Raw genomic sequence first — 21027 nt, 5'->3', positions numbered from 1 at the left:
GGAGCAAACCCTAGACGGCGAACCTCGACCGTCCATCGGAGCCCTAAAAATCAGCTCCGAGAAGTTCAACAGCAAGCCCAAGAATGGGAGACCCTGGCTCGAGCCTGGGTAGGTGCTTTTCCAGAAGCAAAAGCCGTGACGGAGAGCCAAGTCGAAGTCTGGATCGATTCCAACTTCGGCTCATTACCAGCCGATCTCCAATCGATGCCACGATCTGAGCTCATTGAAAGACTCCTCTCAATCCAAAATTACCTGAGATTTCCCTCCCAGACCCAGGTTTTTTTCCTGCATTTATTGCAGTGGGTTTTTTTAGTAAAAATATTTAATTTAAATATCCTGGTCTCTGTATTAATTGCTTGAATATTCCTAGCCACTGATTAAAAAATGGAGAAAGAAACGTTTCCAGAAATTAATGAATAAAGAAATTATTCTGGATTTTGTTTTTGGAATTCTTGTAATGTAATTTTATCAAGTAGAGAGTTCACAACATGGGGAAAGAATCAATTGTAAGTTAAAAGAAGTGGCTTGTTTTCTTCAACTCTGTTCGTAAATTTTCTGTGTTTTTGTTTATTATGGACTGTTTACGTTATGTTGAGACTGAAATTTTGGCTTCTTTGTGCTTATCCTCGTATGTTTTTCTCTTTGTCTCATTTGGTAGGAAAGAGAACCAAGTCAGCATGATCTTCCACCGGCTCGGTTTCAGCGCACCGATCAGTGGATACCGGTCTATTCATGGTTAGAATCTTTGGATACCGATGAAGTGGTCAAATCGAAAGATATTTTGGATTGGTTGAACGATAACCCACAAGTCAAGGACCAATTGTGCTATAGGCATTCGCGGTACCATTTGATGCACTACATAAAAAAGTGCCATTTAAAGATATTAAAGAGGAGGGAAAAGCAGGTAATGATTCTTCGGTATTTGGTCGTTCAAAGTCTGGTATTTGAATGTTCAGTTTAACCGGTATGTATCCTAGTAAAAAAAATCTTTTCTTTGTGTCACTCGTTGTATTTGTGGCCTTAAATACTCTTTTCATGGCATTGAGCTCACTAAGAATCAGCTTTCTATGAACTCGACGAAGAATCAGCTTCAGCTGTTTCACTTTGTTTTTTATCCTTCAAATTCAATATCTACAAACCTGTTAATTGCTAATTTCACTTACTTGAGCAGGTTGGATCGCAGCCCTTGAATAAAGAAAGTGTTTTGAAAGTTCGGAAGGATGTAGTGGCAAAAAACCAGCACCAGTGCCAAGTATGTCTCAAATTTCTGTTAATTTTATATAATGTTTAGGGCAGGTTTGATGTTCGATGCAAAAAGAGCATTCTTTTGCTTTCCTGAGAGGAGAGGAGAGGAGAGGAGAGGAGAGATAATCATTGTCGAGACACATTGCATATAGGAAATTTGTAATGGTAATTTACTTAAGTAGATGTTTACAAATCTAGAAATTAATTCAAATCAAACACGAATGGCTTGTAATCATACCATTATAACTATTAAATAAATTTAGTAGGATATTTCTAGTGTCTCTCAATGGCTTCATTTTGGCTGCCAACTTGCAGCTGTAAGTTGTTTGGTGATCATCTCGTTTTTGTTTCCCTCATTTCACAGATTCCATGTTGTTCTCTGTGATAACAAGACTTACTGGCTACGTTAATGCTTAGATACAAACTTATGAGCTTTGCCTATGATTGTGTTATCTATAAAATGCACGATTTTGAAGGGTTTTTTGGCCTGTTTGCTGCTTTTACACTCGTCCTTTGTGCTTTCTCAAATTTTTGAAAAAGAAATCAAATCATATTTCATGATAAATGAGCAAACAGCTAGAGTATGTTTGCTTTTATGCAACATGTAATAACTACTCGGCTGATTCATTTACACATCTCAAGCGTGCGATCAGCTCATCCTGCACGGTTCAACACATCACTAGATCTAGAACAAATCATTAACAAGCTAAGCGTATTCGATCATGCAAGTAGGTAGCCTTATCATCCAAAACAAGTAGATAATCTTGACAAATGTAGTTGTACTGCACCTAAAATGAACTACGACGCCAAACACTGCTCTTGGACCACTATAATCAATCACGGTGCTTAAAAGTTAAAAGCATCGAAGAAAGGTTTCTCAAGAACATGCCTTCTTTCCTTTGGGTGAATGTCCTCTTTCCTTAAGAAGAGCGCGAAGTCTCTCTACAGTAAAACTACTGCTTGATCCCACTGCAAGTTTTTAAGTTGTTAGGGGAAACCCGAGATAATAATTCTCGGTAGAATGAAACCAAACATTTCATAAATCCAACTTAGTCTGATTACGGATAAGCAACACAACAAGTGAAAGAGACCGACTTCTAACAGATGATCAATATCATAGAAGAAAAATCAAGCGCATGGTGGACAATGGATGGGCCAAGGCTGACATAAAATACATAAAACAAAACGCATCAGTATTATTTATTATTCTGTAGGGAAATTGTTATTCTCGTTTTAGTACATCAAATATATATATGACCTAAGTGACATTCTAGTTTCATGACAATGTTGACCCAATAAATTGAACCATGGATGCAAATACATATGTAGTACTAGGACAGAACATCTATTGACTGACCCGATTGAGAATTATTTTTTGTATTGGCTTTCTTTGGTGAAGCGCTGCTATCCATGACTTTTTCAGCAGCCCTGAGGGGAAAAATTGGCAGGGTCAAAACAATCTAGTCTAGACATCAAGTCTGACCACATGCAATAAGATGCCTTTTGCCCTAGATATTACTGGAATGCAAATATAACATGATGCGATCCATGAATGAAGCTACAAAAGGATGTTCAGATCCCTATCCTGAAATGAGGATTAAAGAGACTGATAAGACCATTAACTCCAATGTATACAATGAATCGTAACAAGCTAAGTTAAATATAATACAAAATCAATACCTCTTTCTAGGACCCTCAGCAGCAGCTTTCACATCCTTTGAACTGGAACCGCCCTTATTGTTATTAAGCATGAGCGACCTAATGAGTATGTTTTGTTGGTCTGTCTTTATGTGCTGCATCTCTGGATATACATGGAAGAGTAAAATTGTCTAGCTTGTGAATAAGAACAAATCTCGAAGCAGTTTTCTTGCACTCTTCTTATTATCTTGTGGAATCCACAAGATAACAAGCAGATAATTGCATGCATGTACAAATTATAAAATAAGAGGCTACAAACAAAGCTATTGGATGTTTACTTTCTTACATTTATGCATAAACCATAAATCAATAACATATAACATTAAAATCAAATTATAATAGCAATTTAATCACTATTAAACGCTGATACGTTAAAAAGTGCATTATCAATTCAAGACATAAGTAAAGAATATGTTTCCCTCAAGACATATTGAAAGTCCAAGATAAGTTGAAGTTTACAGTTACCTGGAGGAGAAGTATTGTGCTCACAAATATAAACTCGCATCCCCCCCTGCAAAACTTTGCAAATAAGCAAAACAATTTTGATCCAACGGAGAAGTATAGGTAATTGCAGTAATTCATGATTATTTTTGCAATATATGCAAAATATTGCAGCACTGTAGATGATTGCAATAATTCAAGCTACACAGTCACCCAACAAGTTTCCCTCTAGATGCCTAACCAAGCTGATTCGCTCTTTAACCAAATAAGAAACCCTTCTTTGCTTGTTTCGATAGGCATATTATATTATATGAATGGAATTGGAAAATAGGTTATATTTTTCTATATGTTTCAGGAAGATTCTTTGAGAGAAATAGCATGAAATACTTAAAGAGTTCCAATGATAGATGGAAACAAAAGCAGGGCAATAAAAGAAGCTAAGTGGGTAGGGGGCTCCACAGTCTTACTATCTTCCAGGATCCTGATGTGCGACGCTTTTGTGTGGCAAGATAGAGTTAAGGTAATTGTTAAAGAAAATAAATACAGAGAGATAATACACAAAGCTATTCTTTGAGAAGTATCTAAACTCCATTGACACACAGAACACATGGGGAAATTGATGTAGGCTGAAGAGAGGAGCACAGGACATTCTAAAGAAAGACCATAACATGTCCAAAATCCAAACATAAAGGATAAGACCTCCAGTGCCAGACCAGCAATTTCCTAATCCTTCATTACTTAACAGATGAAAGGAACAATCATAAAGCGTGCTTACAAGAGAATGCTAAACAGGCAAACATGACACTGTATTTAATTAGTACATTCAAGTGTTTGGTACCCAAAACTCACGGGAAACTATCCCAAACCGAAACTAAGAATTTTACTAAAGACAACTGATAATAGCAACTCCAAGATATCATACTTTAAACAAGTCTTTATATACAAATCCTAACACTGTCTTGAAATAACGTATTTCACTCTTAAAGAATTTTCAATAGGTTAAATACATACTTGACCTCTACTTTCCAAGTCAAATGTTAAACTGCAAAACCCTGGCCAACATGCTTGGAAGAGAATGCGCAACAAGCAAACATGATATTGTATTCAGTTGTTGCATCCAAGCGTTTGGTACCCAAAACTGACAGGAAATTATCCTAAGCTGAACTAAGGCCTCCAAAAATAATTTACTAAAGACAACCGAAAATGGCAATTTGGAAGATATCATACTTTAGAACACATCTCTATATACAAACGCCTGACAGTAACTCGGTCTCAAAACATATTACATAAGAAAGTATGCGATTTCCTTATGAGGTTTATATGGATCTATGCTCTCAAACCTCAACAGCTAGCTTTTGGTGTGGTTCTCCAAAGATCCATATTAGATTTTCATTAGCTCAAGTAACCAATTGCTCTCCATCGTCAAACCCTAGCAACCATTAATCAAACATAATTTTCACCACATTTGTAGTATCATCAAGAAACAAACTAATTCAAGATAGCCTAAAACCTCAATTCAGAACCCTAAATCAATTTATTCCGCTGCTAAAACCATTGGATCCTACTTTAAGATTATCTTCTTGAGCTAACCATAACCCATGTTTTAAGCTGAATTCAGTAAAACTACTCACTTTATCACACGATATCACACTTATCAATCTTCACATTTTCTCAGCAACCAAAGCTCAAAAATTAAGAATCAACAATAACAATCGGGATTAAAGATGAAATTGAAAGTAAGAAAGGAAAAAAATAAGGCGGCAAAACCAGATTTGAGGAGATGATGGTGGAAGAGAGGTGGCCACGAGAGGGAAGGTCAGAGAGGAACTTGGAAGCGCCAGGAGCCGTTTGATCATGATCGAAGGGCTGAGAAGACGAGTCCTCCATTGGCCTTTGAATTTGATTGGAGGACACCGCACCCTGCCCTGCTACTATTGCCATTTCCCGTTATCTTCACGAAAATTTATATAAAAATAAAATAAAATTTTAATTGAAACGATAAAGTTGAAGATTTAAAATTTATACCAACTTAAATTCAAATCAATAAGAGAAATATTGATTGACAGTATGCAGAGTGTGAGATCGTCAATTTTCTTCATTTGAAGTGGAATTTCTTCCTCTAAATCATAACGCTTTTTGCATAGGAATTGTTTTGCACCACCCAGCCTTTTAAATTTATTAATTTATATTTTCAGATAATAGTTATGAGTTTATAGAAGGTAATTATACGTATAAACATTTTCAGTTAAATATTAGTGAAATTTCTCCACGAGTTAAAGATAAAAGAAGGAAAGTTGAGATGCAAGCACTTAATAGTGGTTAAAAGATATTGACACCTTGGTTCCCAAATGCATTACTAGGATAATTGTTAGTAGGCTCACCACACATCTTCTACACATTATTTGTTGCTTCTGTGAAAGGGAGAAGCATTACAGTTTATAGACAATATAATGCTTGCTCAAGAGTTGATTAAAGGGTATGATAGATCAACGTTTGTCGCCAACATGTGCTCTAAAGATAGGCTCACAGAAGGAATTTTATTCTTTTATCTTTTTTGTGTTCTCAATAAACATATTGTTCAAATTATGAAACAAGACAACTCTATATATAGTTTACTTAAATTTCATCCAATTCTCACATTTTACTTTTGTTCATTATTGATTATTGCTAAGGAGACAATGGAGTCCATGGTGGGAGTTCAACGCATGCTACAACAATTTTATTATTTTCTGGGTTTGAATTTCTTTGAAGAGTGAAGTTACTTTTAGTTGGTTTGACCAATATAGGGCACTAGGAGATACAACAAGTGACTGGATTTTTAATTGACAAGTTTCCCGTTTGATATTTAAATGTTCTTTTGTTCATGAGGAGACTAAAATAGATTACTTATCATTAAATGTGAATGCAAAAAATAGTATTAATTTTAAGGGAAAAAGGAAAGAACGCTGAATAGGTAGAGTCAAACTTATTTATGTTACTCCTTTTCATGTGCAAAATTTTCGAAGTAAATAAATAAAAAACTAAGGGTGGGTTTAGATGGCGATTGGGTGCGGTGCGGTGCGTTTAGCTTACTTTTTGTCTCATACTACAGTATCTAATCTCACCGCTACCGCTGTTTTTATACTAATCGCAGGTAAACGCACCGCCCATCCAAACTCACACTTATATATTAACAAAATTTTAACAGTCCAACAAAAAATAAACTAAACGTACCGCACCGCACCGCACCACACCCAATCGCCAATCCAAAGTCACCCTAAAGAAATTTTTTAAATTTTTATGAAGATGCGAATTGCGACTACAATATATATTAACAAAATTTTAACAGTCCAACTGTTATTTGAAAATAGAAAGCAAGTAGGTAAAGTCTAGTAAATAAATAAAGGGCTCTTCAATTTAGAGGTGAGGCCAAATTGAAAATTGCCCAATAAACCCCATAAAACTTTCGGCGAGAAAATAAGGAAGCCCAATATTAAACCCTAAAACGCCTATCCCTTTTATTTGCTAAAGAAACCCTAACTCCGTACTTCTTCTCTTGCAGTGGTAGGGAACGAAGTCGAACTGTTCCACACAGCAGCCATGGTTCGTCAATCTTCCTCATTTCGAAAACCTCTCTCCAATTTTTTATTAGAGAAATATTGAAGTTTAATTCTAATTTATTTTCGTTCCCATTAATTTTGCTGGTTTAATTTGTTTTCTCCATTTCTTAGGTGAAGTATTCAAGAGAACCGGACAACCCTACTAAATGTAAGCTTTTAATTTTGCTTTTTGTTATTACTATCACTTGGATCAAGCATTATCTTCTGTTTGGTACCTGGGAAAATATGTAGGAAACTAAAAAATGCAATACTATCTTGGATTTTATGGGCTTAAAAAAACTGTATTAGAACTATTTAAAATAAAAAAATTAGAATGAATTTTAATTAAAGGTCTAAAATTATAAAATTTATAAAAACTATTGCAAATAAAAATACAATATTTAATTAAAGGTCCAAAATCAACGGCACCCCAAGTTAGATTTTAAAATTTATTAAAACTGTATAATTTGTTTCAAAAAATTAAAATGAATTTTAAATCAATTTAAAGAATTATTTGATTAAAAACGAGAGCCCTAAAATAACTAGGTTAAATTTAACAGCATAATTAGAAATATTTTAAAAATTATTAATTTTTTTAAAACATAATAAATAAATGAAAATTATCTTAAAATAAGGTTAAGGCTATAAATACTCTATTCGTATAATATTTTAAAATTTTTATACTGTACATTATTAGAATTATATTTATATATGTAAAAATATTATTTAAAAATTAAAAATAATTAAAAAAATGTTTTAATAGAATACGTTTTAATTTTTTTTTCACATTATTAATTAAATTTCTAAATTACGAAATAAATTTACCGGGAGTTGAGTTATGTACCATTTTTGTTTTAAGGGAGTTATTTAAGTATGTTCCAAAATTTGGAGCAAAAAAGGTCATTTTCGATCGGTAGAAAAAAGTATCCAAAATTAATCGATCAACGCCGCTGGGATGTCCAACTTTTTCTCTAAGGCGGAGGTGACAAACAGCGGCCGCCCTGTCCTCCTCCGCAACAAAGTCGAATATCGAATGCCACCTTCTCTCCGCCGTCGACCTCGAACATGAAGACCACCATCACTTCTCCCTCTTAACATAGGGTCTCCTCATCTTCACCACCCACCGCCTCATCTGGCTACCTTCTTCTTCCGTCTCAGCCATCCCTCTTGCTGCCATTTCCCACATCTTCTTGAATTAGAAAATCTCACTTGTCAATACTGAAATTTCAAAATCTTAAGTGAGTCACTCTCAACATAATTCATCCAGGTTTGATATGTGATGCAAACAATGGCATATATAAGGGGTAGACAATGGCTTTCGCCCCTAAAGAAAAAAAAGGGTTAAATTGTCACTTAAATCTTACAAGTTAATATAATGATAACATTGTATTTTAATTCTTCCAAGATTTATAATTCATTTTTAACTCCCTAAAATAGAATAGTTGACTTAGATTTAATGTTATACACAAGTATGTGTTCGGTACGAGCATGTTCATTATGTTTTAGATTTTATATGTATTTGGGGTGTTTGAAGGATCATTATCTCACTATCCATATGCCTAAAGGTGACACGATGGATGGTTACATTGGCCAAACTCTTAGCCCTTAATTAAAATGATAAAAGTACACTTTAATCCTTTAAAAATTATAAATTAATATAATAATGAAATTGTATTTTAATATCTAAAAATTTATAATTCAATTCTGACCCTCCAAAGTAAAATTTTTAGGGTCGAAATTAAAATGAATGTAAATTTAAAGAAAATGTATTCGAAATTATAAGATTGGGTCTAAAACAATGAATAAAACAAATAATATGTATGCACAAAATATTATTGGTGGAACAATGGCTATGATTTGCTTGAACTTTAAAACAAGAACATGATGGAAATAGACAATACAAGAACATTAAAAAATTAAAGAAAATGGCAATTCAAGCATGGACACCTCATGGATCAGATCTACACCATAAAACTCCAAAAACAAATGTTCATTAGGGTTATGAAAAAAATTATTATTTTTTCTTGTATAAACAATTATATTGCAATAATCAAACCTAGAAGGAAGAGTGAGTTACAAACATAGGAGAGCCAGAAATGAATATAAATTTTTTTAAGAAGCTAAACGTGTAACTTCACCATTATATTAATTTGTGATTTCCTAAATACTAAAGGGGCTATATAAAGAAATTTCCATTTTTGGGGCCAAAGAATCCATAATAAAGCATTTGAATCCTTTCCATTGGCCCTATTTGTATCTTCCCACAGCTTTATTGAACCGCAATTGATACTTAAAACCGCTCACATGCATCATCTAAGACGTAGTTGCAGTTCAAGAAAGCTGTGGAAGAATACAAAGAGGACCATACTTGATATTTTTCCCCTTTTTTCCCCTTCTCATCATCGCCATTTTAATGAAAACCCTAAAAGCTTAGGAACCATCAATGGCGAAAAAAAAAAGCAAAAGAAATGAGATCAAAGAAAATGAAAAAGAAAGAGATTGAATGAGGAGTTTATAGGGTGTAGGGAGGATATTTATACTGAAAAAACGAGGGAGTTTTTCTCTTTTAAGCATCAATCCCTAGAAGAATATTGGGACATGGGTCTTTAAGATTTATTCAACCCTAGCTTTTATTATTTTTAATTATTATTGTTTGTAATAATTTAAATTGATTTCACGAGCCCATAAAAGAAAATAAGGAATATTCATTTTTTGGCTAAATTTTAGTTTTGGTCATTCTATAGTGTTTAAATTTGAGATATATTCCTTATATATATATTTGGTGAAAAAAATACAACTAAGAAAATCAACAATAACATGAAGTCATCTAGATGGGATCTTCTATTAGACGTAAACCAATTCTTCTGTCTCATACCTCCTTAACTATTTCGTCTACGAGCTTATTTTCTTCTCGGGGAATATGTTGTATACTCCATTGATTTAAAAGCTTCAACAATGCATGAATTATCCTTACCGAAGCAGAGTTGGAATCTCCGCTTATTCCCTCTTCAATGGTGTTGACTGCTTCAAGACTGTTTGTCTGAATTAAGACTCTATCAATTCCCCTATCAAGGACAAGTTTCAATCCATCGAAAATATCCCAAAGTTCAGAATCCAGAACTGCACAATTGCCCAAATATCAACTGAAGGCAATAATTCACTAGCATTACGATCTTGCAGGAATCCTCCATCAGCAGCGAACGAAGATTCCAGTTTATCATGCTAACATAATCTTTTTTATTCATATAAATGTGTTTTTTTTTAATCCATATCAATATTTTAACTAAAATAAGTTAATATTATTTACAATTTAAATTAACTAATGATATTATACAAGTAAAAAGATCAAACTGTGTCTAATTAAAGCAGAATAATTAAATTCTAATTCTAATTTGAGTATTATAGAGGGACCAAAACTGTAATTATTTTAATATTTTTTTTCTAAACCTATTATTATTTAAAATGTAGATTTTGGTAACAAATGTAGGGATATTATTTTATTATCATAATATTATCCAGCTAATTAAAAAAACAATATTTTTATTCAAAAATAATAATATTTTAAACTACAATATATATGTTCATAAATTAACGTGCGGCTGGGATGATTATTGCCGGATCTGACGGTGACTGTTACCTTTAGTGGGGGCAAACACGTGGACCCCACCCGAAGATTTATTTTTATTTAATAAGTAAAAACTTTATAAATTCGAGATTAATACAATTTTCTTTTGAAGGTTCGAATTATAAATTATAGATTTTTTAGAGTTAAAATGTAATTTTATTATAGAAAATACAATTTTTGGAGAGACTGAATTATAAAATTTTTATTTTTGGAAAGGTGAAAATTGAATTTCAAATTTTAAAAAGAGTTCAAATACATTTTTTACTATTTAATTCACTTAAAACATTGTAATTAATTTTTTATTTTAAGGGAACGAGATTTTTGCCTACTCCTTTAGATTAACTTCCGAATCAAGGTTTTACTTTTTCTTTTTTGCTAAATAATAGTAATACAACTATTATAGTGAATTGAATTTTAGCCTAGTTGACACTATTGTTATTAATTAAAATAATGAGAAAGACGTGAATTCGAATGTGTTTAAACGTGTTTTTTCTTTAATTTAAGAGATGCAAAAGGGTCATGAGGAAGGCGAAGTCAAAAAATTATCCTATAAGAGGCTATGGATGAATATAAATTTTTGGAGGAACCAAAATGTAATTTTATAATTATACTAACATGTAATTCAATAAAAAAATTAAGAGATTAAATGACAAATCTACCATTTTTGGGGGTCAAGGCCACTACCTACACCTTGCCTTCACCCCTAGTCACGGATAAAAGTAGGCATTGTATTAAAAAAATTATTATAATAATATTAATTTTGAAATAGGTTTTAATATATCATTTGATACCCGAGTTTGATACTTTTTCTAATATGGTACTGGTGTTATTTTTTATCCAATATGGTATCTGTATTTGTCAAAAGTTATATATTTTGGTATCCAAAGATAATTATGTTAAATTTTTAGTGTTCAATTCATGTTTTATGGTTAATTTGATTAAAGTTAATTGCAAATATTATTAGGCTTGAATTTTTCATGAATTTACTAATAGAATAAACTTTCTGTTAATTGTGGATTTATTTAATTTTATATTTAATTTGTAAAATATAAACCAACAAATATGATTTAATTGCTCCCCTACTTTGGTATTAAGGAAAAAAATTCTATCTATTACTCCTTCAATTTTTTATATTTTTAATTTTCTTTTGGTTCATTACTTTGATAGGTTTGGAAAATGCGAGTTTATCGATAAGTGTTAGGAGAAGTAGTAATGAATTCTCAAAAAGATTAATCTTCATACACCGTAAAAAAGACATGGTTGATAACTCGATTCTTAAAAAAAATTGTTTCATTTATTATTCCGAATTTGATGTATTAATATGAAAAATAATTATCTCTTTTATTTTCTTTCTTATTAAATACACTCGGAATTTATTTTCTTTTCCATTTTTTTGTATTTGACCTTCCATCTATTCATTTCTCAACTCGATTAAGCAATTTAACCCTCAATTTGATGATTAAACTGATAGAACAATCCAATCGATTCGATTAAGATATTTTAAAAAAATTAAACCCAAAATAATAATTAAACAAATAATAATAATGTTCACATGGAAGCATGTGGGGGCAGAACAGCCCGTATTTTCCGGGACGGAGGTCGGTTTGTCGAGAGGTGGTGTTTAGCAACGCTTCTAATTTTGTCACCATTTGTCAACTTTCATGGAACATTCCAACAACATAAAGGAACTCAAGGTTTCGCACATTAAGGCATATGTAATCCCCCATTTATATGTGTTTTCAAAAGGGATAATAGCATATTCACCACCTGTGCTTTACCAATATTTTCAACACGGTACCTACAATTTTCAAATGTTCAATGTGTCCCCTGTACTTTTTTTCTGTCTTCTAATCTAGTACTTGAGTTTAACAACATTAATGTCTAACATGTCAAGACACGAGGATCACTCTTATTACGCCACATTTCATTTTTCTACAAAAAAAAATGGCAAGTCAACTCAAGTGGCTTTAATACAATTTTACCATTTTTTTCTTTTCCTAGGCAAGAAATAAAAGAAAAACGTTTTCAAATTAAAAAACTCATTTAGATATCTTCAACAAAAACCCTCTTTTTCTTTTTTGCAAAAATTGACATGTGGCATGATAACAGATTAACGCTGTTAGACTCAGCTACCAGATTGGAAGACAAAAGCAAAGTACAAAGGGCACATTGGACATTTAGAAACCTTAGGTACCACATTGAAAGTTTTGCTAAAGTATAGGGGGCAAATATACCATTGTCCCTTTTTAAAATACTTAAAGCTAAGTGGGATTCCCATGCAACGGGATGTTTGTGTGTATTAATATTATAATATTTTTATAATTTTGGTTTTTGTTTAAATTAATTAATGGTTTAGAAAAGAAATATATTCACAATCTTATTGGTTTTATTCAATAAAAATATAACGTATAATAATATATTAAAAATAAAATAAATCTAAATGCATCGATATCATGAATAATAAATTAAATAATTTTAAAAATAATTAATGAATTAAATATAGCAACATATGTTGTTAATATTGTGTCATCTCATATTGTTATAATTATTAAAAATTATATAGTTTCTATTTTAGATTTTGTATAAAATAAAATAGAATAATAATTGTAATTATAATTTGAAATTTTTTATTCCTGTAATAATTTTTTTATATCAAATATAATCTCAAACATTTTATTATACAATGAGGATGCTAGAGATATTAACCGAATATATGTATATAAACAAATAAAATATATGGAATTTCATTTTCCAAATTTTTTGTTATATTTTTATAAAGAATTTACTTTAAATTATTATTTTTAAATGTAGTCAACAATTATACATGGAAGATTATTATCGTGACAAATGGCAGTTTATAAACTATGTCATATAGGAATCGTTTCTTTTTCTTTTTTCTTTTAAATCCCACATTGATATAGTGTGTATATATATATGACATGATATGCTTCTAAGCCTCTTATTTTTATTTCAATAAATTTATTCAAGTTATTTCTCATATTTAAAATATAAATCTAATTATTAATACCGTTAAAAATATTTTATTAAATTCAAGTTTATTAGAGCGTGTTAAATGGTTAATAAGTGAATTTTTTTTAAAATTTTAAAATATCGCACTAACGAATTTAACTAGAAAATTTTAGTAGTTTTAGTAAATAGACTTAAATTTTGAAATATGAAAAGTAATTAAAATAAAAATAAAAATAAAAATAGGAGGATTAAATTCCAAATGTACAAAAAGTACAAAAGACTTGGAGCATATTTTAATATTTTAAAATTATATATATTCCAAATGTACACCGGGAGTATACTTATTTTTATTCCATAAACAATCTTAAAAATTGTAACGTGTCTTTTTTTTTATAAATATTTTACTAAACTCTTATAGGACATTTGTCAACCTTCTGACTTTATTTGTGGAGTTTAAAAACTCTATTGATAGTGTACCAAATATTTTCCCTTAATTTTTTTTTGTTTATGCACATATTAAGCTAATAAGATGTGGAAAAATATTTAGCATGCCACTAGTGAAGTTTTTAGATTTCACAAGTAAGATCAAAGGTTTGACAAGTGTCCTATCGGAGCATAGTAAAATATTTTAAAAATATTTTAAAAAAAGACATATATCAATTTTTTAAAGCTGCTTGTAGAATAAAAAAAAGTGCACTATCAATATATCAAATACTAACTCATACGAAATATAATTTTTTCTTATTTAATATATTTTCTCTTTTTGCTAATGTTAGGGAAAGAAAAGAAGAGAAAAATTTATCCCTGATTCTCCAACAAATTCAGACTGATAAGACCACGTGTAAGATTATGGCGACAATTGCATGGAAATGCATGTACCATGTTGTCAGTATATTGTTGACACTCTCTGTTTGTCCCAAAGACCCGACACCATTGGAGCATTCGATTTAAACTCACAAATTTGTCTAATTCTATTGTATAATAAAATTATTATGGGACATGTTTCGGATGATAAATTTATTATAAACCACTTATAGAATAGGTCTTAAAATATATAAAAAAAAATACTTTTTTAATGTTAAAAAAAGCAGTTTGAGAGGTCTGATGATTTAATTTTAACTCAATTGGTATGAGTATTATTATCAATGTAAAAGGGCATAAATTTGAGTGCGCTAAAACGCATTATTCTCCTATTCATGGGTTGAGAAGATGCTATGAGTAACTTTAAATATTATGTCAAAAAAAAGCATATATAATTAAAATCTATAATGAGATTTTTCAAAAAAATAAAATAAAATTGAGAGCTCCAAGCATTGGGCAAACGAAATCTTTTTATTTTCAAAATTGATTTTCAAGTTCATGTTAATTATTTATAAATATAAATAATTTTGGATAATATTTAAGGTGAATATTTCGAATTAAGTCAATTGTGGACAACTTGATTAATGAACAATTCTAAAAACCTAACAGAATTTCGAGCGCATGTAGGAGGACCAAAACCCTCCCAGATCAGGTTAGAAAAAAGATATATAAATCCTAACATGAATTTTTAATTTTTTTTTTAAAATGGGTAAGTATTTGATATAATGATAGTTTATTTTTTTTATTCTACAAGCAGCTTTAAAAAGCTTATATGTGTCTCTGTTTTTCTAAATATTTTTCTATACTTCTATAAGACACTCAGCTCCTCAACCCTACTTATGGAGTCTCAAAACTCCAGTAGCAACTTGCCAAATATATAATTTTCCTTTTGAAATATATAAATAGTAAAAATGAGCTATATATCAAATCGGGATAATTATTCAATTTTTTTTGAAGGGTCATGGTTTGACTCGACCCATGAGCAAAACCCTTATCAGCTTGTTTATATTTTCCTTTGAATATATATAAAAATTGAATATATTATTTATTAGGTGACAAGTAACTTCTATATGTTTATTAAACTAAATATATTAATTATAAATAAGTAATTCTTATCTATTTATTATTTTCAACATTTTTTATTGAATATTTTTATCATATAGTTTTTATTAGAGTGAATTACTCTCTGAATAAAACCCTGCAAATGCAGAATATTTTCAAATGACGTAATCAAACTTTATTGAATAAGGATTCCAATGTTGATAACAAAGCAACAATAAGAAAGACTATAACGAAGCATAAAACAGTGATGGTCTGGTTACGCCAAGTTTAGCTAACCAAAATTTGGTAGGTAAAATCAACGAATTCATAGTTTTCTTGCATTAAAATCTCATCATTTAATGTGAATAAATATTGGTTAAACTTTAGATAGCCTGTAACTTAATATTTACTTGTACATTTTGTTTTATATGCAAAACATTAAAAACATTCATACAAAAGATATTAAATAATCACCTGTAAATATTTATTTGTTCAATCATTTTGAATATTACAAGTTAAAAACAACAAAATAACTTCACTTGAGCCCAAATCACAACATGCTTGGACCGACTGATAACATTAGATATGAATATGTGTTAGAAATAGATATGTCTAAATTTTTTTTCTAAATTTTCAGTGTATTTAATCTGTCAATATATCTTTTATATATATATATACAATGCTTAGAACTACTCATAATTAGGAGGATAATGCACTTTAGTGCACTCAAACTCACGTTCTCCTGTATTGGCAACAATGCCCATACCAACCGTGTTAAGACTTAACCTGCATATATATTTTAGTTGATTGTTTGAGATTTAATGATATATATGTATAGGACCATTTCAACACACACCACATGTTATTGAGAACATAGAGACAAACGAGGTTCATGTGCCATAGCTTAAAAACTTGGTCCCCTTCAACCTTACAGCTAGCCATTTTCTATTGATGCTGTATTCTTCCAATTGCCCCTTGTGGTTATCATTTCCTTGAGAGCAGATAAAACTCTTATCTGTTTTTGTTAGTTGCAAATGTAATAAATGTTATTACCATCCGTTAGGGTAAAGTAAATCGATGGTAAAAAGAGTTAAAAAACACAAAATAACAAACTACAATATTGTAAGAATAAGGTAAGGCTTTTTGTCGATAAATTGAATTTCATCTCTATTTTACAATAATTGGGAAGTTGGTTATTTATTTTAATTTGTCGTAATTTAATCCTTGAACTTTTTATTTCACAAAAATCGAACCCTGGTCAAGTCTATAGCAGCAAAGGCAGCTTCCTATTAGTATCTTGCGTCGCACCAACTCCATCAAAACTGAGACTATTAAACAGCTGCACCCACTTAACTACATTTGAGCAGTCTGATTCCACCATCAACTCATGCGACTGAAACCATGACGAAGCTTTAAACATGCACAAAACCTCCTTGACAGCGTCGCAAGCTCAGTTTCACCAATGTTCTTAAAAAAAGGTACAAGAATTTTGCTACTCGAGTTATGCAGTAAACCTCCAATCCTACCGATCCCCGAAAGGATGTTCACAGCAGCCCAAGTAATATCGTGCTATATGTATAACATGTATAGGATGTATCGATACAATCTTAAGCATTTGATTAAAAATCAATTAGCAACAACTCAAAACATTCATTTAAATATAAAATTACAAATAATTCAAGAGTTAACTGATACGAAATAACACTGTTTTTTTATAATAATAATAAAAAACACACCTGCAATAATCTTTAAAAATAACTAAAAAAAAAGAATTGGTATTAAAAATAAGAGCCTAGCCAGCATAGCTTTCCAATTCAATTGATAAAATGGTGACTCCCTCTCATTTGTCCTATTTCGTCATAAGAACCTACCAACCTGCAAAATCCGTACGACATGGAATTCAATGAGTATTGTATTTTTAAGGTCAAATTCTGAGGTCCCTCTACAAAGTTTAAATTTAGGATTTAGTCTTTCTTTTATATAAATCAAGTTATCTTCGATTTTCATTTTGTGGTCCATGAAGACAACTGCTTTCAGGGCTTGTGTTGTCTCTCCTAATAATGTCGCCTCTAAAATTTAAACCTGATTTCTCTTTTTGAGAGTACAATATATTTTATCACTGCATCCAACACTTGTTGGTGTGTCACTATACTTTAATTTGGCATATTTCAATTTACTTATTTTTATAATGTCATTGCATAATCCAAACAATAACATTGTTACCCATTTCAATTTAAACAATGTTATGGAATATCTCTTCCAACTCATCAGGCTGACATGAATTTTTTGTTGTTGTTGGAAGAAGTGTTTTCAAGAAAAATTCACATCATCATTTTAATCGAAATAGTTAATAATATTAATTATTTGGACTAACTAATAACAATTATAAAAATAAAGTGATTAAATTATATCAAATAAAAATACGGTGACTAAATCTTAAATTTGAGCATTGTATAGGAACTAAAAACTGAATTTGACCTATTTGCATTCTAGTGGGAAAATCCAACCTAAAGAAAAGCATGAATGAATACGTATGTACACACAGTGTGTGTGTGATGAAATGATGAAGTGATGAAAGTGCTTAACTTAGGTCTAGAGAGAGCAAGTGTAACCGGGAGGGGGAGTTTTCCCACAACTGATGAGAAGCTGAAGAGCAATGGGTGCATAAATCTTGAGATTGAGGAGTTTGAGCTTAAGGGTGGTGCATAAGCACACAGCAGCTTCAAGTTCAACGAGTCCCTTAAGGACCGGGCAGCATGCATTTACGACAGGGTCACCGACACCAACGTGGACAGCCCCTCCTAGTAGGTCCACACAAGCACCCAACTTCAGTGTGTCGATGGGGCAAGTGGCCTTGGTTGATGGTGGAGGTGGGCAGGGTTTCCCACTTGGTGGGTTAGTAACTGGTGGCACTGTTACTGGGGGGAGGTTGATAGGTGGTTTCACAGGAGGAACAGTCACTGGTGGGACTGGGACGGTCACTGGTGGGACTGTGATGGGTGGTTTTGCAATTGGAGGGAGGTCAACTGGTGGCTTTACGGGAGGAACAGTAACTGGAGGGACAGTAACTGGAGGGACTGGGACGGTCACCGGAGGGACTGTGATGGGTGGTTTTGCAATTGGAGGGAGGTCAACTGGTGGCTTCACAGGAGGAACAGTCACTGGTGGGACTGTGACGGGTGGTTTTGCAATTGGAGGGAGGTCAACTGGTGGCTTTACAGGAGGAACAGTCACTGGAGGGACAGTAACTGGAGGGACTGGGAGGGTCACTGGAGGGACTGTGATGGGCGGTTTTGCAATTGGGGGGAGGTCAACTGGTGGCTTCACAGGAGGAACAATCACTGGTGGGACTGTAATGGGTGGCTTTGCAATTGGAGGGAGCTCAACTGGTGGCTTCACAGGAGGAACAGTCACCGGAGGGAGATCAACAGGTGGCTTCACAGGAGGAACAGTCACTGGTGGAACTGTAATGGGTGGCTTTGCAATTGGAGGGAGATCAACAGGTGGCTTTACAGGAGGAACAGTCACTGGAGGGACGGTCACTGGTGGAACCGTAATGGGTGGCTTAGCAATTGGAGGGAGATCAACAGGTGGCTTTACAGGAGGAACAGTCACTGGTGGGACTGTAATGGGTGGTTTTGCAATCGGAGGGAGTTCAACTGGTGGCTTCACAGGAGGAACAGTCACTGGTGGGACTGTAACTGGTGGTTTTACTATTGGAGGGACTGTCACTGGTGGGACAGTGACTGGAGGGACTGTAACCGGTGGTTTTACATGGATTGGGGGTTTAACAGGATGGGGCTTTTTAATAGGCTTAGCCTTGGGATGTGCTTTACGACATGAACGACAACCAAGAACTGGAGTAGCTGAGGAAATGAAAAGCATGCAAATGAAAAGAAGAGCTGAGATTTTAGTGGAATCCATTGCTAATGTGTAAATCTATCTGCAATGAAGTACGAAATATATATAGATATATAGAAATTATATGTAGTGAGTGAAATAGAAAGAAAACAAAAATTAAAAACCCTTAAAGAAAGGAGATCACGTGAACTTGTATGAGCTATACGTCTCCAAAGCCAACAACAGCCAAACTTTGCTAGTTGGCAATGCCAAAAACTACATACGCCTTTGCTTTTATAACTTTGGCAAAAGATTGGCCACCATTCGTACATAGTTTTTCTTTTTATCTTTTAGTTTCGTATGATCTATTGTGGGGTAAATATGGATGTAGGTTGTTTCGTGATTTCACTCGAGTCGTCAATGGAGGAAATAGAGGTGGAGAAACAATAGGGAGTAAGAGAGCTTTGTCATTTAATCGTCATTTGTTAGTTCAACAAGGTAACTCGATTGATTGATCATTAATGGCGAGCAGCAACAATCTTATAGGTAGTTTAATGATATAACCTCGGACCTATGTGAGATAACAATTTTATTGACGAAATAACTAAATATTTATATTGGTCCAATTTAATACTATTAAAATTTCCCATTATTTATCAACTTGTCAATTTGGGATATGCTTTTAACATTAAATATATTTTATTAGAATATATAGATTTTATCAAAAAATTTAGATGATATTACTGCACTAAAGTAGGCAAATGCTGTTGGCCAAAAAAGAAAGTAGGCAAATGTTACATCTTTTTATCACTTTTGGTCCCCAATTGTATACCACAATAGCATAGTTGCTTTCTTTCTCTATCTCTAACCTTTTTCTTTTATTGGTCCTTCTTTTTCCCATATATTTTGTATTTTAGCTAATATATTTAGAACTAATGGATCTAATTGGGCATTTTCCTTTTAGCTAAATATTGTGTAGGAATTTTAATAACCATGATAGTATACATATGAAAAGAATTATACTTCTTAGTGAGATTTGTTTGTACGTATCAAACGTATTGTTGTGATAAAGTGTATTATATTTTTAGAAAGATAACTCATGTTTGAATTTTCGGGATGATACTGTCGAAAAATTTTAAAAAATTAATTTTTATATATTATAAAATAAACACGAAAGATATCTTAATTTTTACCGAAAAGAGTGAGTTCTTTTGTAATTTCTAACCATATAACGTACCATATGCAAGAAACAAAAAATGGGTGTACCTTTGTCTTGAGAGAGAAGGACAAAGAGAAAAAGGTATACATATCCTAAAGGAATTGCAAGAGAAAAAGGCAAAAGCATGTGAAATGATGGTTGGAATGAAAGAGATGGCGGGGAATAGGTGAGAGTTCAGTTTAGTAATTTTGAGATAAAATAATAATAAAAAATACGAAAAATAAAATTAATATGAAATAAATAATAAAATAAGTGTTTAATTCACACCTATAAACGCTATAATATTTTATTTATTTACAATCAATTCGAACTTATTATTTATTTAGTACTAATAATGAAAATATCTATTAATTTTTATGAATGATAATTTGAGCATATAGGATTAGCTTCAAATTAATATTTTCTCGTCCAAATCTAAGTCGACCCAAGTCGAGTCAGACAAACTATCCAGCTCTTAGATAGAATAAATTTGAACGAGAACCCATATATTTATATTGAGTAGAACTTGA

General features: G+C 32.0%; 3 protein-coding genes and 1 long non-coding RNA gene across 7 annotated transcripts; 2 read left to right on the top strand and 2 right to left on the bottom strand.

Annotated features, from left to right (window-relative positions):
• Positions 1 to 75: 75 nt before the first annotated feature.
• LOC121203596 (uncharacterized) lies at positions 76 to 1526 on the top strand. The gene is made up of 3 exons (XM_041098991.1): positions 76 to 276; positions 659 to 904; positions 1172 to 1526. The coding sequence occupies exons 1-3, from the start codon at positions 205 to 207 to the stop codon at positions 1289 to 1291; spliced, it is 438 nt and encodes a 145-aa protein (XP_040954925.1). The 5' UTR covers positions 76 to 204; the 3' UTR covers positions 1292 to 1526.
• A 247-nt stretch (positions 1527 to 1773) lies between these two features.
• On the bottom strand, positions 1774 to 5559 carry LOC121219991 (uncharacterized). Of its 4 annotated transcripts, none has more exons than XM_041098987.1 (7): positions 5410 to 5559; positions 5152 to 5315; positions 3409 to 3454; positions 2926 to 3046; positions 2603 to 2673; positions 2135 to 2214; positions 1774 to 1904 (listed from the first exon to the last, which is right to left on the bottom strand). In XM_041098987.1, the coding sequence occupies exons 2-7, from the start codon at positions 5269 to 5271 to the stop codon at positions 1857 to 1859; spliced, it is 486 nt and encodes a 161-aa protein (XP_040954921.1). In that variant the 5' UTR covers positions 5272 to 5315; positions 5410 to 5559; the 3' UTR covers positions 1774 to 1856. The 4 variants fall into 4 exon arrangements, with proteins under 4 accessions (XP_040954921.1, XP_040954922.1, XP_040954923.1 ...); XM_041098988.1 differs by having other exon boundaries at positions 5152 to 5312; positions 5410 to 5550; XM_041098989.1 differs by having other exon boundaries at positions 5152 to 5309; positions 5410 to 5547.
• A 1204-nt stretch (positions 5560 to 6763) lies between these two features.
• LOC121219990 (uncharacterized) lies at positions 6764 to 8355 on the top strand. The gene is made up of 2 exons (XR_005917073.1): positions 6764 to 6966; positions 7095 to 8355. It is a non-coding gene; the product is annotated as an uncharacterized lncRNA (long non-coding RNA).
• Positions 8356 to 17089: 8734 nt separating this feature from the next.
• Positions 17090 to 19617, bottom strand: LOC107909209 (repetitive proline-rich cell wall protein 2). The gene is made up of 2 exons (XM_016836666.2): positions 18045 to 19617; positions 17090 to 17334 (listed from the first exon to the last, which is right to left on the bottom strand). The coding sequence occupies exon 1, from the start codon at positions 19381 to 19383 to the stop codon at positions 18052 to 18054; it is 1332 nt and encodes a 443-aa protein (XP_016692155.2). The 5' UTR covers positions 19384 to 19617; the 3' UTR covers positions 17090 to 17334; positions 18045 to 18051.
• Between the last annotated feature and the right edge of the window lie 1410 nt (positions 19618 to 21027).

This window comes from Gossypium hirsutum, chromosome D08 (genome assembly GCF_007990345.1).
Source record: "Gossypium hirsutum isolate 1008001.06 chromosome D08, Gossypium_hirsutum_v2.1, whole genome shotgun sequence".
Taxonomy (NCBI): Eukaryota; Viridiplantae; Streptophyta; class Magnoliopsida; order Malvales; family Malvaceae; genus Gossypium; species Gossypium hirsutum.
This window is presented reverse-complemented; position numbering and strand designations above follow the sequence as displayed.

Bases quoted from the DNA above. Each gene is read 5' to 3' on its own strand.
- LOC121203596 (XM_041098991.1), top strand. From the start codon at position 205: ATGCCACGATCTGAGCTCATTGAAAGACTCCTCTCAATCCAAAATTAC. The intron at 277-658 runs GTTTTTTTCCTG...CTCATTTGGTAG, and splicing joins GATTTCCCTCCCAGACCCAG to GAAAGAGAACCAAGTCAGCA. The intron at 905-1,171 runs GTAATGATTCTT...TTACTTGAGCAG, and splicing joins TAAAGAGGAGGGAAAAGCAG to GTTGGATCGCAGCCCTTGAA.
- LOC121219991 (XM_041098986.1), bottom strand. From the start codon at position 5,325: ATGGCAATAGTAGCAGGGCAGGGTGCGGTGTCCTCCAATCAAATTCAA. The intron at 2,674-2,925 runs GTATTGATTTTG...TTTTCCCCTCAG, and splicing joins GCTGAGGGTCCTAGAAAGAG to GGCTGCTGAAAAAGTCATGG. The intron at 2,215-2,602 runs GTCAGTCAATAG...AAAAACTTGCAG, and splicing joins AAAAAATAATTCTCAATCGG to TGGGATCAAGCAGTAGTTTT.
- LOC107909209 (XM_016836666.2), bottom strand. From the start codon at position 19,383: ATGGATTCCACTAAAATCTCAGCTCTTCTTTTCATTTGCATGCTTTTC.